Source organism: Gymnoscopelus braueri, assembly GCF_963280865.1.
Source record: "Gymnoscopelus braueri genome assembly, chromosome: 20".
Taxonomy (NCBI): domain Eukaryota; kingdom Metazoa; phylum Chordata; class Actinopteri; order Myctophiformes; family Myctophidae; genus Gymnoscopelus; species Gymnoscopelus braueri.
Window position 1 is genome coordinate 32,597,854 of NC_137622.1, and position 15,071 is coordinate 32,612,924.

The 15,071-nt window shown below is 42.4% G+C and overlaps 1 protein-coding gene across 2 annotated transcripts; it reads left to right on the forward strand.

The window, feature by feature from the left end:
• The first annotated feature begins 271 nt into the window (after positions 1 to 271).
• xkrx (XK related X-linked) lies at positions 272 to 14,470 on the forward strand. 2 transcript variants are annotated; one of them, XM_080415800.1, is made up of 5 exons: positions 272 to 724; positions 1,260 to 1,347; positions 1,380 to 1,808; positions 11,800 to 12,059; positions 12,424 to 14,470. In XM_080415800.1, exons 3-5 carry the CDS (start codon positions 1,450 to 1,452, stop codon positions 13,293 to 13,295), a joined length of 1,491 nt encoding a protein of 496 aa, XP_080271926.1. In that variant the 5' UTR covers positions 272 to 724; positions 1,260 to 1,347; positions 1,380 to 1,449; the 3' UTR covers positions 13,296 to 14,470. The 2 variants fall into 2 exon arrangements, with proteins under 2 accessions (XP_080271926.1, XP_080271925.1); XM_080415799.1 differs by having other exon boundaries at positions 1,260 to 1,808.
• Positions 14,471 to 15,071: the final 601 nt, after the last annotated feature.

The window sequence follows — 15,071 nt, forward strand, 5'->3', positions numbered from 1 at the left end:
ACCACTGGCATAAGGACGACCCAACATATATTAGAGAGACTGCCTAGTGGGGCTTTACCATGATGACAGGTACCCTGCTCTCACTCTGTCTTACATAGCCACTTATTGTGTTCTGCGGGTGTCTTGTTTGTGTGTGATTATTTATTTATTTGAGAGGTCCATTTCTTGTGCTTGTACCCCCAACGCATTAGGACCCAGGGGAGGCCAGACATTACGCTCGGTCTACGCACCAAGTCATACTGGCCGCCGGCGTGAGCGTGTGTGTGTGTGTATGTGTATGTGTGGTAGAGAGACGACACACCTGCCTTTCACACACACAGTCTGGGTGGGATCTTACTACTTCACTACAGTTGCAGCTGACTTGTCTTGGATCATGTATTTACGATCGGAAGAATAACGTTGAAAAAAACTGTGAACATGAAGACTGTAACGAAGCCACTGCTTTGCACGCGGTCGTTGTTGCAACAATACGGGACGTTCCTCCCGTGTCTCCGATCATGACAATGCAACAACTGTGTCGACCCACTCGAGATACTTTGTGAACTGGTGGAAGGCGTACGTTAAGGGGTTGGTAGTATGAGATAAAGACTGAGTGGTGCCACCATTGCCACACGGGGTGGTATAACGCCACCGTTGCCACGTATGGGTGGCCTCAATACCTCGGGATGGATCAGATCCAACCGTTCAGACGTTGAACAGCAGTGAGTGATCAACTTGGTGCAAAGTGAGTAGAGATTGTTGTTGGAGATACACGAAGAAACGCTGCACAGCCACTTCCACTTGTCATGTTCACCAGCAGTGGTGTAAAGTAACTAAGTACATTTACTGAAGTACTGTACTTAAGTACAATGTTGAGGTATTTTTTCCTTTGGAGTATTTATAAATTTCAATACTTTTACCTCTACTTCACTGCATCTCTGAGGAAAAGATTGTAAAACTTTAGTTATACTAGTTACTTTTTATATTTAGATTTTTATTAGCCTACCAAACAACGTTAACCACACAAGCGTTATATTTCGGCTATTTAAAAATAGCCGATCTACAAGCTCACAACTTGGTGCATCACGATCTACTATTTTCAAAAGATTTGGAAAACTTGAAATGTGACATTCTGCATAATGAGTACTTTTGGAACTTTCGAGTATATTTTGATGCCAATACTTTTGTACTTTTACTAAAGTAAATTCTGAATACCTGAATTTAACTTGTAACAGAGTATTTCTACAAATGTGAGTACTTCTTCCACCTCTGCTCACCAGGTGTAAACAACGTGGGACCCTGAGACCTCACTGCTTGGAAAAGATGAACCGCTTTCATGTTCGTTCACTGGAGGACTCTGGGAACTGATTCATCACCCCCCCCCCCCCCCCCCCCCTTTTTAAATAAAACGTTGTATGAAGTTAAACATACCAAACTATTGCAATCTAAGCACTTTTCAAGTTACCCATCATGGAGCACGACACGGTTGAGATCACTGAACCGGAACGCAGCTCCTCTCAACGAGACGATGCCACCACAGTGGCAGAAAACGGAGAACTTGTGCTGGTCGTGAATCACAGTCGCATTCGACCACCACTCAGCGTGGTTCTCGCCACGTTGCTGTACTGTGCCGAGTTCGTGAGCGCAGCGGTGGTGTGCGCCATGTACGACAAGAGCGACGACTCGATATGGATGGGCATGACGGTCACGTTCATGCTGGTGCCCGCCATACTGACGCAAATGGCACTGATATTCATTCACAGAGACGTGGGGAGAGATCGCCCTCTGACCCTGTTGTTACACCTACTCCTACTGGGCCCCGTTATTAGGTAGGTACTGGTTCACCGATGGTTTGGAATATCCCCCTGGCCTGGGATTTAGCTCTGGTCCAGTGCGTGAGGCTGTGTGCACTGGACTAGCCCTGATACATCATTGGTCATGACAGATGACCGTCTTGTGATCCATGGTTAGCACTAGCCTGGTAAACCCTCCCTCCGGAAATCTCATTTGTAATTTATTTCAGGAGTGAGTCTGGCATGATCGCCCATTCTGCAATTTTGGCTGTGGGCTGGAGTTGGGCGGCAGTAATACCGTTGACTGACAACCCCTTCAGCCAATTAGCAGTGTTCCCCTTCAGCCAGTGCATTTTTACCACCTCCAGACTAATGTGACGCAACGGGACCTTTGAGACGGCCACGCCCAAAATAGGTTGCCTTATTCGGATACATGCGTGTCACTACCCGCCCCTGCCGGTTCTCTGAATTTTATTTTAAATAGGCTCTGTCATGATTAATTGACCACATATATGAAGTTAAACATCTAAATTCTACCCAAACGATATCTTAAAAGTAAATTCCGTGCCTCAAAAAAGAAGTTTGAGAGCGTTTTAAAACCGAAAGTAAGAAGTAAATACAACGCACAAAAAACAATGGCTGCCATTCGTTTTTGGTCGGCTGCACTCGGTTCCATTCGGGCTCACGCGAACTCGCCACCTGATTGGCCAACTTTCGCTGTCAATCACAGAACGATGAGCGACGACGCTGATAGACTCGTCCATTTGGTGAACGGGCTAGAAACGCCCAGACAAGCCTTCAGGCCAGACTCCTTCCTGAAATCAAATGGAAATAAGAGTTTCCGGAGGGAGGGGCTTTACCAGGCTAGGTTAGCACTGGACCAGAACTAGTATTTCTACATTGCAGTACTGATACTTTTACTTAAGTAAATAATTTGAGTACTTTTTCCACGTGCGCGCACACACACACACACACACACACACACACACACACACACACACACACACACACACACACACACACACACACACACACACACACACACACACAAACACACACTCTTTCGGTTCTTTTACAGACAGTCCCTTGAAGTGATTGGATTGTCTTTGTTTTTTCTTCCAGTCACTGTGACATTGTTTTATAGCTGTCACATGACCTCATCCGAGGTCAAGTTTATTTCTATAGCCCTTAATCACAGTTACAGTAGTGTCAAACGGCTTTAGAGTCCCTCATTTATATAGGAAACATAATCGTATTGCCACCCAGATGCAAAGGCCACTTGATTTCCTCTGAAGGGATTACACTTGATGCCTTGACACATTGTTCCCAGTCTAATTGTGTAAAAGACAATGCTGAAGTCAGATACTTCCTCAAATGTATGTTATGCAAAACAGTAGATGGCAGCTATCTGTGTGAAATCAAATCTTTGGTAAGCCTAGCATACAGTTGCTGAAATGCTAAAATCTCTGCTAAAATGAATATAGATAAAAAGACCAGCAAGTACACTGTTTTGTAAAAGCAAATGCTGCAGTTTCAAACTTCATGGAATGAACATTTGACCCGAGTACAAGAATAACGTTAAGATTTGAAATGTTACCATTGATTGCTGAAGGCCCAGTCTAAAACATTTGTAAACACTATTAATGTAGGCTACCTATGGAAGAAAATTGGCTTTCTGTGTGCATGTTAAGTTAAAACATGAAGACATTCTGTATTGAGAGTTGTGTATATTGATAATTAACAAAGCAATGTTGCTGCTTATGACCATACCATTCAAAATTAGTTAATCAGTGGCAGTTGTAGCCCTAGAATGGTGTGTGATATTTCATACATTTCAGGTATGTATGTATGTAATATCACAGACATTCTAGGGCTATAGCAGTTAGTGACTTCATTTAAGAGACCTTTTTGACAAACAGTGACTCATGGGCTTAGCCCCATGTTGATTTGTCTAGTATTTTGAAATGTTATACCCGAGCTTAACTTTGGTTTGTGTGCTGCACAAATAACCATTGGGTGCTTTTAACAGTCAGTTAAAAGGGCGTGGCCTTTTTCAAGAAAAGAAATAGGCTACAACATTGTCTTTTGACCCAAAAGGGTAGGTGTCTTGCCATGGAATGAATGACATCCTGTGTAAAGTATTGCATAGACAGAAATGTTATGCTGTGTTAATGGAGTTCAGCTTTTAGAAAAGCTTATAAGTGAAATATGCCAGCCAAGCCAGCTATTGATAACCACGACACCAGATACGCTAAATGATGGCCTGATTGATGCTTATGCTTACAAGGGCTTCAGGAGACCACAGTGCTTCATGTCATCCAAAAGATGACGCATGCTTTTATCTTCACAACCAAGCATTGATGTGGAGTGTAGTAAAAAAACAAACACGTTATACACACTACACTATCCTTTCAGTACACAGGATTCACATGATCCATGTATACTCTGCCCCACCCTTTATGATTAAATGCCTTAACCATCAGACAAACTCATTCAATACTCATTGAAATGCAGCAGCACTTTGCACTGCAGCCCTGCCATTCACAGTATAACTGGACCATGCTCAGTGTTTGGTTGAGAGCCACAGTACTATAATTATACACACTGAAACTCCTGTGTGTCTGTGGATGTCAGCTCCTCGCTGAGAAGAAGGCACACATGTCGGTGACCACCACATGTTACACCCCCTGGCTGGCTGACTGGCGTGTAACTTCAAATAACACACAAGTTTGAACTCAAGATGACATTGAGAGATGACGATGCATTATGTTAATATTTGCTGTAAGGAAACTGGCAGCAGAACCACATGAATTGCTTTGCAGACAATAGGCATATTTATTTTCTTTTTGTAAGATCTTATATTAGGAATTTTATCCTAATCCACACTGGATTCCACTGTGCTCAGGAGAGGCTTTATGTATTTCATAATAAAGCCCGACCAATATATCGGATTGACCGATAAATCTGCCATTATTTGACTTTTTTTGACAATATGGGTATCTGCAATTATGCAGCCAATGTTTCCCTATTTTGGGCATAATGGGTGAAAACTGAAAAGACTTCTTTGTCAAGACAAGATTCTTTGTCAAAGTCTTTCAAAAATAGCAGATCTACAAGCTCACATTGTATGATGAATATACGTATCATGAATTTATAGATCAGCTATTTTTGAAAATGTTTGAATAAGGGCTTAGGTGGTTAAATAAAATGTACGTTTTTACAAAATATCAGTCAAAACATCGGTACCCGGTGATGACTCTCCAAAATCGGGATAGGCATCGGACCCAAAAGTCTGGTATTGGTTTGGCTATAGTTCACTCAAAATCATCGTTGGCCCCAGCACACGATATGGTACAGTATGGATGGACGTTTTTCACAATAAACAAAGTCAAACAGACCAGTGTTGTTGTTAGTTCTACTGACAAGGGAAGCGGCTGAGAGCAAAGGCAGCTGTACACAGCTATGGGCCTACTGTATACAGTACACATGCAGAGACCCTCTGGCAATGATTTGTGGCCTTGTCCACCCCCTCCACCCTGAGCTTGGGGCTTGGGATGCCTCCCTTGGGCCAACGATTTGCAATACCTTCAGCCAAGAAAAGCCTTTCTAAAAGACAATTTGTCCCAACCGTAGTCAGCATTATACACTACGCTTAATATTTTATGTGATTAATATGCAACCTGTAATTGGAATAATTTATATGTATTGCAGTGTACATCTTTCACTTTGCTTTCAGTATATGCCCAAGTGAGGCCAACGATTGAATCGTAGTTTTGTTTGGAGTATCTGTCATGTTCTCCTACATTGTTCTCCTACATGTTAACCTAACGTCACCTGATACTTGGCACTGATGGGTGTTTCTTTTGTGGCTTGGGGATGATGTAATTGTCAATCATCTGTGGCACAGTGGCAGGGCAAACAATGACTCATAGCAACTCAGCAATGGCTTTAAAATGATGCTGGGAAAAACTGTACATTTTTACTTTTAAAGTCGAGAATTTAATTTATGTTTTCTTTCAGATATAGGCCTATTCAGAGTCTTTTTAGGAACCTTATTTACTGTAGTTGTATTTGAGTCTAACTGGGTGGAGTTGCAGGATGTCATCATCCCCATACTCTGTGTGGAATGTGTGTCTGTGTGTGTGTGTGGAGTCGGATTATCTACGTCAGGTCATGACTTGTTTCTGAGAATATTATCCTCACCCCAGGCAGACAGACTAGCTACATCCTTACACTAAGACTGCCTGGTGCAGTCTCAGCATGTTGATGACTGAAACAGTGAAAGCAAATGGTTGTGTGTCTCTTTTTGCGCTCTGAAAGGTTTTTAAACTTGCAGAGTTCAAAGGGGTTTGTGCAAAAAGGAGTAGATACACAGGTGCAGGAGTAGTAGCTAAACATGATCAAAAAAGAAGAAAAAACACTACACACTGCTTTGCATGAAACCTAGGATTGAAGGCATTCTTCAGCCATTTCCTTTTTCCTTTTTGAGAGTTCAAAGTGTGCCTGCTGAAGTCCCTACGCTGTGCATGCAAATGCCCAATGACTGTTTCTCACAACAGGATGTTTTGCTGTGTCAAGCCAAAGAGCAGTTGAAGCAATTTCCTCAATAAGAAACTGCCTTTATTTATTTTTGAATTTCTTCTTGGATTATATGGTTTTATGTTCCCCAATCTTCTTTGACATTGTGTTTGAGCTGTGAGCGCACACATTAGCTTGTGAATGTAGATGAGTAGACTGTGTATATCACGTGCATATAGAATCTAAGCATATTGATTCTATGGCTAATCCGTTCTTCAGGCGTGCATTTTTTTATATACTTAAGTGATATTCGGTCTGCCTCTCAATTGCTTACTGAATCCTAAGTGCATGCTGGCCTGAGTGCACTACCCCCATAGCTGCATTCTCAGCTCTTTGCTGAGCCAGATTTCCTTAGAAGCATTGTCAGTAAATTATGGTCCTGTGCCTCCTCCCTCCATTGCTCTACTGTATTGCACAGTAAACCACAGACGAGATTACACTGTAGGGCTGGGCGATATGGACAAAATCAGTACCACAATATTTATTGACAAATACCTCTATCAATATTATGATGTTATTGTGTAGATGACTATTGGTGCTTTGACAAAATATGTACACAAATATAAATAAGTGGGTAAAAGCAACTAAAACAGTAAATTCCAAAGATTACATAACTTTGCAGCCTTTAACACCAGTAAAATAATACTTATGCCATCACGTTATTACGATATCCAAACAATATCTACTGTAGTCTCATATCTTGATATCGATGCACAGTCATTTTGATATATTGCCCAGCTTTACTGTATGTTTGTGTATTTGTAAACAACTAAACGTGCATGCGAAGAGAGATTTGTGCACACTGGAATGTACTGTATACAAGGGAGTAAACACTAAACAGTGATGAGTGCATACTGCATACTTAAATGACAGCAAGATTATCCTCAAAACCGGTCTTTAAAGGAGCATTTCAACCATTTTTAACTCATCTTCATAAAATTGGTCCTCATTAATGCTCATTACAATTTCTGTCTACTTGCTGTGTCTCAGAGGTGGGCTGTGGACCGTTCAGAAACCTGCCTACCAATGACATCATAAATTTGTATTAATCCCCTGGTGGACTAATACAAACTACAGCCTTTCGCTACAGCCATTGTTCTTTATCATTAAAAAACTATCTTGTCTGAATGTACCAAACCTGCCTACCGATGATGTCACTGGTAGACAAGTTTCTGAACTGTCCACAGCCCACCTTTTGAGATGCAGAGCCAGTAGACAGAAATGGTACCATCTTGTAAAGAACATTAGTGAGGATCAATTATATGAAGACAAGGTTGAAAATGGGTGAAGTGCTCCTTATACGTTTTGCATCCAAAACTGTTGTTGGGTGAAAAATGTGGAGGTCTGGTGTTGCATGGCATCAGCATGGTATGGCCAGACTAGCCTAAATGTAATTCCCAAACACACAACAGCTGAAACAACAGTGATTGAAAATGGCTGACTCCTGAGTTTAGAGTAAATGTCAGCAGTGCCCAGTAGCGCACAGCTGAACTGCTGGAGCAAGTGAACACATGTGGAATCCATGTCCAAAGTTGGAGATGTCAGTACTTTGGACCAAAAAAATAACATTCCAGCACCATCCTGTGAGATTTAGGGGTGGAGCGTGAATCTGCAAAGAGCCTAGTTTGTCTTGAGAACAGCTGCTCAGAGCATCGTGGATTTAAGGTCACTTTAATTTACAGTATGTCATGGATTATGTTCAAACATTTCATATTAAACCCTCATGTTTCCAATTTTGGCCATTTTCACCTTTAAACATGAAAGCATTCATATGCAATAATATTAGCCTCAAAATAGAGCTGTTTTCTTTACCATTTGAACCCTATACTTTGCTGACCAGAGTCCCCTAAGGGTCTATCCATGGCCCCTCCTTTTTACCTCTACTCAAAGTTCCTTTGTCGATCTACAAGCTCACATAAGCTCATTATATTGCAGCCTGCTGGTATTACCAAAGCAAAGCTTGTAATTAGCTAATTGTTTTAGGCCCATTTCAGTTGACAGCCATATACTCAGTATATACGTGTTAGTGATATTGTTGTCTTTAAAAACAAAAGTTATGTTAAAAGGTTAAAGCTCTGTATTCCAATTATAATCACTGCTATAGAGTGTATGTTCAGTAAAAAGCGTCTCTCCAGCTCTTTAGTAAACAGAAAATACATCTTCAGGTGGGATAAATGTATTTTCTGTTTACTAAAAATCCAGAGAGCCAGCAGACAGGGAGACCCTTTTGAACACTTTGAATCTATGAGTTCTGCACACAATTTGACCAATACCTTTAATTTGATAATGATGAGATTATGTATTTGTTTGCTTATGATTTAATGCAGTAATTTCTGCAATCACTATTTGATTTTACTTTTCTCCAATCTCCAATCACTCGTTCATTGGAGGGCATTTTCTTCTGTACGTTTTATTTTAAGGTAAAAGTATGGCTATTGACTAACCTGTAACAATCTATTTGAAAAGAAACAGTATCTCTGTGTTTTGAAATGGGTCTGACTGACATGACCTTTTGTGCTTTATAATCATATTGAGTACATGTTTTCCAAACAGGGCATGGGTCAGTAACATTGGATTTGCAAATAAATGTTGTTTTTAGAGACAACATCTGTGTCCCTACAAGACTAATAGCCTCCTAAAGCTTATTTGAAATTGCCAGTGTTGATCTAAGGGTGGGCGGGTGCATTCCCTTCACTGGCCTCCGGTTTCTGTCTCCACCCATTACAAAACATAATAGATATAAAAGATAAGGAGGGCCAAAAAAAGAGGGTCATAGCATGAGCAAGAGTCACATTGGTCGTTAGACCTTAATCCGAGGACCAAGCGTAATAATGCCTGGTAGCGGAGCGACCGTTGGCATCATTGTACCGCACGGTTGGCATCGACTAAAGGACTGACCCAGTTCATCACTCCTCCGTGTGGGAGGGTGAATCTGCATACGACGCTGTTACTCTGCTGCCCCACTATTTCCTACTGGAGATGGTGGGACGGGTTTGTCATGATGGCTACCAGCTTCTTCCTTTCACCCACCCCCGCCTCCACCTCCAGTCCAGGCTCCACATCATCCTGTCTAATAATAGCTTGAACTTATATAGCGCCTTTCATGAACCCAAGGACGCTTTACATCAAAACAACGAACAACCAACAAACAAACAAACAAACAAACAAACAACTATTTGCCATATGAGAGAATAGGTTGTCTTTTCAAGGCAGCCTTAAAAGAGTCCAGTGTTGGAGCATGGCGAATTTCCATTGGGAGAGAGTTCCACAGGGTCGGGGCTGCCACACTGAAGGCTCTGTCCCCTAAGGTTCGCTTGCTTGTTTGGGGAATAGAGAGAAGGTCCAACCAAGTCTGTGGACCGCAGGTTCCTTGACAGTCAGAGTACGTTCATGGAGGAGGCCTGAGAGGTACTGTGGAGCCAGGTCGTTGAGACATTTGTAGGTGAGAAGGAGGAGTTTGTAATAGATGCGGAACTTAAAGGAGAATTTCCCCCAATGTTTTTTTTGTACTGTACCACTCGTCCTAGGATATCCTAACATCATAAAAAAGTAAGAAAAACGTTGGCCGAAATTCTCCTTTAACAGGAAGCCACTGCCAGTGCAGTTGTTAACGGGTGGGGGGATGTGCTGCCAAGGCTTGTGAGAACTCTGGCAGCTCTTTCTTGCACCAACGACAGAACCTGCCTTCTTCACAAGCTTGTTCATTCTATTTCTGTCGCTTATGTTGATGTAACCCGCTCACACCTAACACTGATAGTTTGTTCCTACCTTAAAGAACCTTCCCTAAAACACCCTGACCAATGTTCCACATGCCCTCCTAGACTATTCTCTCTCCTGGCTCCCATCAAATTTCCGCTGCTCCTTGTATGCCCTCTTGTCACCTTTTTGATAGATGCTAGTTACGCTATGCAGAACTGTTGTTTACTTGTTTCTGTTATTTAGATTGTATTTTCTTGACCACAAATGTTAAGAATGTTATTTAGATAGCATGTTGGTTACAGATGCTAGGTTTACCTGGTATCCTCATTTCTTTGAAGCACTCCATTTTATGGCTTTGCACTCTATTTATGTGACTATTACCCTGTTGTTTGTTTACTAGGGTTCATGCCATTTACTCTAATTACACACTTGTAAGTCGCTTGGGATAAGAGCGTGTGCTAAATGCCTGAATTGTAAATTGTTGTAAAGTGTGGTGGTGGAGTGTGGACGAGAGGCCCAATTTGAAGAATGTTGTTCCCTTGTCCATAATGGCTGGTCTGTTTGGATACCTGACAAAAGCGTCTTGTAAAATTTACCTGCTATACTTTTAGCTAAAGGCTGATGATTTGGATGTGATAATTTCCCACGCCACGCTGTTAATGAAGTGGATCAAATTAACTTTTTCTTCTGAAAGTTAGTAGTTGAGAAAGCTGCTGGAAGGTGGTAGAACTCTTCATGAATAGGGTTAATGTTATCATGTTTCTTACAAACTCAAAGGGAACCACACCCTTCTTGTTTTTCATTTTCTTTCATTCAGTGCTGAGGTGGTAGCTGTCACCTGTAGTTTCTTTCTTTTGACTGCCCCCTGGTGGAGACACTATGCCAGGGATCGTTGGACCGTGTGAAATCAGAGAAATCTTTTCATAAATTGTAATGAATTATGAACCTTTGACTCTGGATAAGGCAGTATATGTCCTAATTTATGAAATAATATATACAATATATTTATTCTAGATTTATCTTAAAATGTCATAATATTTGGAATCTCTGATCGGAATTATTCTGAATGTAGAAATATTGTCCATGTACTGTAAATGCAGAGAAAATTTGCCTGCCAAAACATTTCTCTGTTGCCATCGGGGTGTAAATCCTGGTCAATCACTTAACCCATTAAAACCGGGAAAGCATCTGTCATTTTAGATTTTAACCACTTTAACCATTATTTTATACTTTGTCTTTGGCTATTCAAAAATAGCAGATATACAAGCTCATAGCGCATCACTTCTTGCCCCGCTATGAGCTTGTAGATCTGCTATTTTTGAAAAAATGTGAAATTGTTTGCAAATCTTTGAATATATATGTATATATATCCAACAAGATCCAACAATATGTGCATGAGTCTTATTTAGTATATATATATATATTTATTTATTTAAAGCGAAAAAGTTCAACTCATATCTTTGCTTCTGCGGGTCCCTGGAACAAAATATTTTGAGACTGGGGTCGGCAGCCAAATATATATAATTTTGGGGGTCCTTGACATGAAAAAGTTTGAGAACCACTGACATAGAAACGTTTTTCAGAAAACTAAGGATTTAGAAGACATTTGTAGAATCAGCCTCAGGTTTTAATGGGTTAAACCCTCCAATTCTGGCAATATTGTATTTTAAACTTAACAGTAACACTACTACCCTCTGTTGGTCTGAAGAGAGATCACTCATCCTTCATCAATGCCGTCTCTCTTCCCCAGGTGTATCGAGGCGCTGGTGATCTACTTCAGGGCAGGCAAAAAGGAGGAGCCATATGTCACATTATCCAGGAAGATCAGTCTGAAGAAGGGACAGGGCCTGCCAATGGAGTTGGAGATCGGCCACTCGGAGCGCATGCTGGCTGCTCACAGGAATGCCTTCAAGCGTACTGCTGTCATCCAGGCATTTCTAGGCTCTACCCCCCAGCTCACACTGCAGATGTACGCCACCATTCAGGAAAAGTACATCCTCGGCGCCAGATGTAAGAATATTGATGTTTATATTGCTTGGTATTTCAATTTAGTTGCACTGGGTTGAAATGAATGAATGATGGAATAATAAATAACGTAGTACAGTCCTAAAGCTATTATCATGAGTTCACTGATACCTTCCCACCCCTAGTGAGCAGGGTTGGCTACAGCCAAGAAATGAAGTGATACGGTTTGCTGAAAGTAATCAGATTACATTACTCATGTTACTGATTGCAGCTGCATGTAGCTGATTAGTGATGTTTAACTGACTACATTTTCAATGTAATCTTTACAATATTGCTTGTGAGAAGGCATTTTCAGCGCTCCCTGCTGCCATTGCCGCTTTAACCAGTGACCCCCCCTTTGTGTTCCCAGTGGCTCTAATGATCATCACCCTCATCTCCATCACATACGGGGCGCTGGTGTGCAGCGTGCTGGCCATCCAGATCCGATACGACGACTACAAGGTGCGCGTCCGCCCGGCGGCCTACATCTGCATGATCGTGTGGCGAGGGCTGGAGATCGCCACGCGTGTCACTTCGCTGGTCCTGTTCAGCACGGCGCTGACCTACTGGGTGATACCCGTCGGCCTGGCCAACCTGCTGTTCTTCTTCTTCATGCCCTGGGCCGAGTTCTGGGCGAGGAAGGGCGTGCTGCCGGAGAACCTGGAGAAGAACTTCTCCAAGCTGGACACCACCATAGTGCTGTGCCTGTTCACCTTGCTCTACGCCTGCATCAACGTCTTCTGCTGGTCGGCGGTGCAGCTGGACCTGGCCCATCGAGAGCTCATCGAGAAGAAGCAGCACTGGGGCCGACACGCCGCCTACTACTGCGCCCGCTTTGCGGAGAACGCCCTGCTCATCACGCTGTGGTACTTGTTCAAGTCCGACTTTTACGAGTACGTGTGCGCGCCACTGCTGGTGGCCCAGTTGCTGATCTGCTACAGCCTGGCCGTGCTCTTCATGCTGCTCTTCTATCAGTTCTGCCACCCCTGCAGACGCCTCTTCAAGCATAACGTCCACGACTGCCTGCACTGCGTCTGCTGTCACAGGGGCGGGGGAGGAGAGAAGGGGCGGCAAGGACAGGCGGCCCCCACCTACTCCACGACTGCCACCATGGTGCTGGCGCCGGACGAGGAGGCGGTGGAACTGAACGTGCAGCGCCCCGACATCACCAGTCAACTGGGAGACCGGGAGACGGCCATCGTGGACGACACCGTTGAAGGAGCCGCCCAGCCAGGACTTTAGTGGTTCACATAACGTGCTTGCAAACTTACGTGCACAGAGAGGGAGACATACTGGTGCTTGCACAACACCACAGAGGGTATGGGTCTTCCACTAAAGCAGAACTCAGATGGTTCAACTCGGAAATTAGAATCCTTTGTTGTATGAAGAACACCGTTGCATGCACACCTTTGCTTGAGTAAGATAAGCCACGCACTGTATCCTGAACAGCGGCCTTATCTTTTCTACTTACTGTAAGTGTGCAGAAGTTTTGTCATTCTTGGTCTTGCCAGTCAAATGAATTACTCATGTCTTTATTGGGGATATTATTCACACACATTAGACAGTGCATTGAAAATAGACTAGACATTTCTGACGCTGTATGTGTGCATAAAACACAGAAGAGGATGTAATCAATCCATGGTGGCCTCCATGGCATGGTTGCTCGATATGAAGATGCGTTTGTTATATGGCATCCATAGTAATAAGCATCGCCGGGTAAGTGGCTGTGAACATGGAAGTAGGGCACTGATGACCTATCCATACTTTTATATCTACTGCTTGGCTCCAGTAGGCTAAAGAATGCAGCATATGAGGTCAGACAAAGGCTGCCTTGAGAGAGAGCAGCGCATTAGGTCAGATAGTGTGGGCCAGGTGTGTGGGAAACGTGCCAAATATGACCCAAGCCAGGAGCCACAGAGACTGACTGGGACATCCCCAATTTACTTGCTCTCAGGGTTTTCCCACCCTACTCCATGGGCATTGCCTATAACACTGCATACTGTGTGTGTCAGCACTTTGAAGAATCTCCATGCAACAGGAGGGCAGTGTTTACTCTTATTATTACACTGTGTTAAACATACCTTGTATTTGTCACTGTATGCTTGTTCAGGTTTGCCTTTTTTTTGCCTTGCACAAGGTGGTCAAACAAATAAGAAAAGCACCTGTCAAATGGGATTGTCAGAAAATATCTTGCGATCTTGGATGCTATCACACGTGTTTGTCTCAGTAAATTTTGGTTATTTTTTGTTCCAGAATTTATTATTATGTATTAAAATGAGTGAAAATAAATAGGTGTCTGGGTTCTAAAGTAGTGACGTTAACTTACTGCTTGTCTCTATTTGTATGGTTTGTAACGATTGTATGTCAGTGCCTTGACTACTGCTTTATTACTTGAACATTTATTTCAATAAAATACAACAAAAACAATGTTTTTTTCTTCTTCCATATAGCCTATTGTTACGACCCTGGCCTAAGGGTACCAGAGCCGCAAAGAAAAAAAGAAAAGAAAACGGGGGAGACGCAGTTAAAAAGCAAAAAGTATTTTCTATTAAACAAACAAACACTGAGATGTGAAGATCAGTAGTCAGTGTAATGAGTGTACTGTGTAGTGTGTTGCATGTATCAAAAACATGTTGGAAGGACTGCATGGTGGTGAGGAAAAACCAAATGAACGGAAGGCAGGGCTTTAACCCATTAAAATTGGGAAAGCATCTGTGTCATTTTAGATTTTAGCTGTGTTTGTGTGTGTGTGTGTGTGTGTGTGTGTGTGTGTATATATATATATACATGTATATATCACACACACACACACACACACACCACACACACGATTTAGAACAGTGGTTCTCAAAAATAGCAGATGTACAAGCTCACAGAGCGTCACTTTGTGCCGCGCTGCGAGCTTGTACATCTGCTATTTTTGAACATTAAAAAAAAAATCTTTTAACGTGTTTGTAAAATGTTGAATCATTAAAAAAATAAATAACATCTTCTCTTCTGGGGGGTCCCTGGCACAAA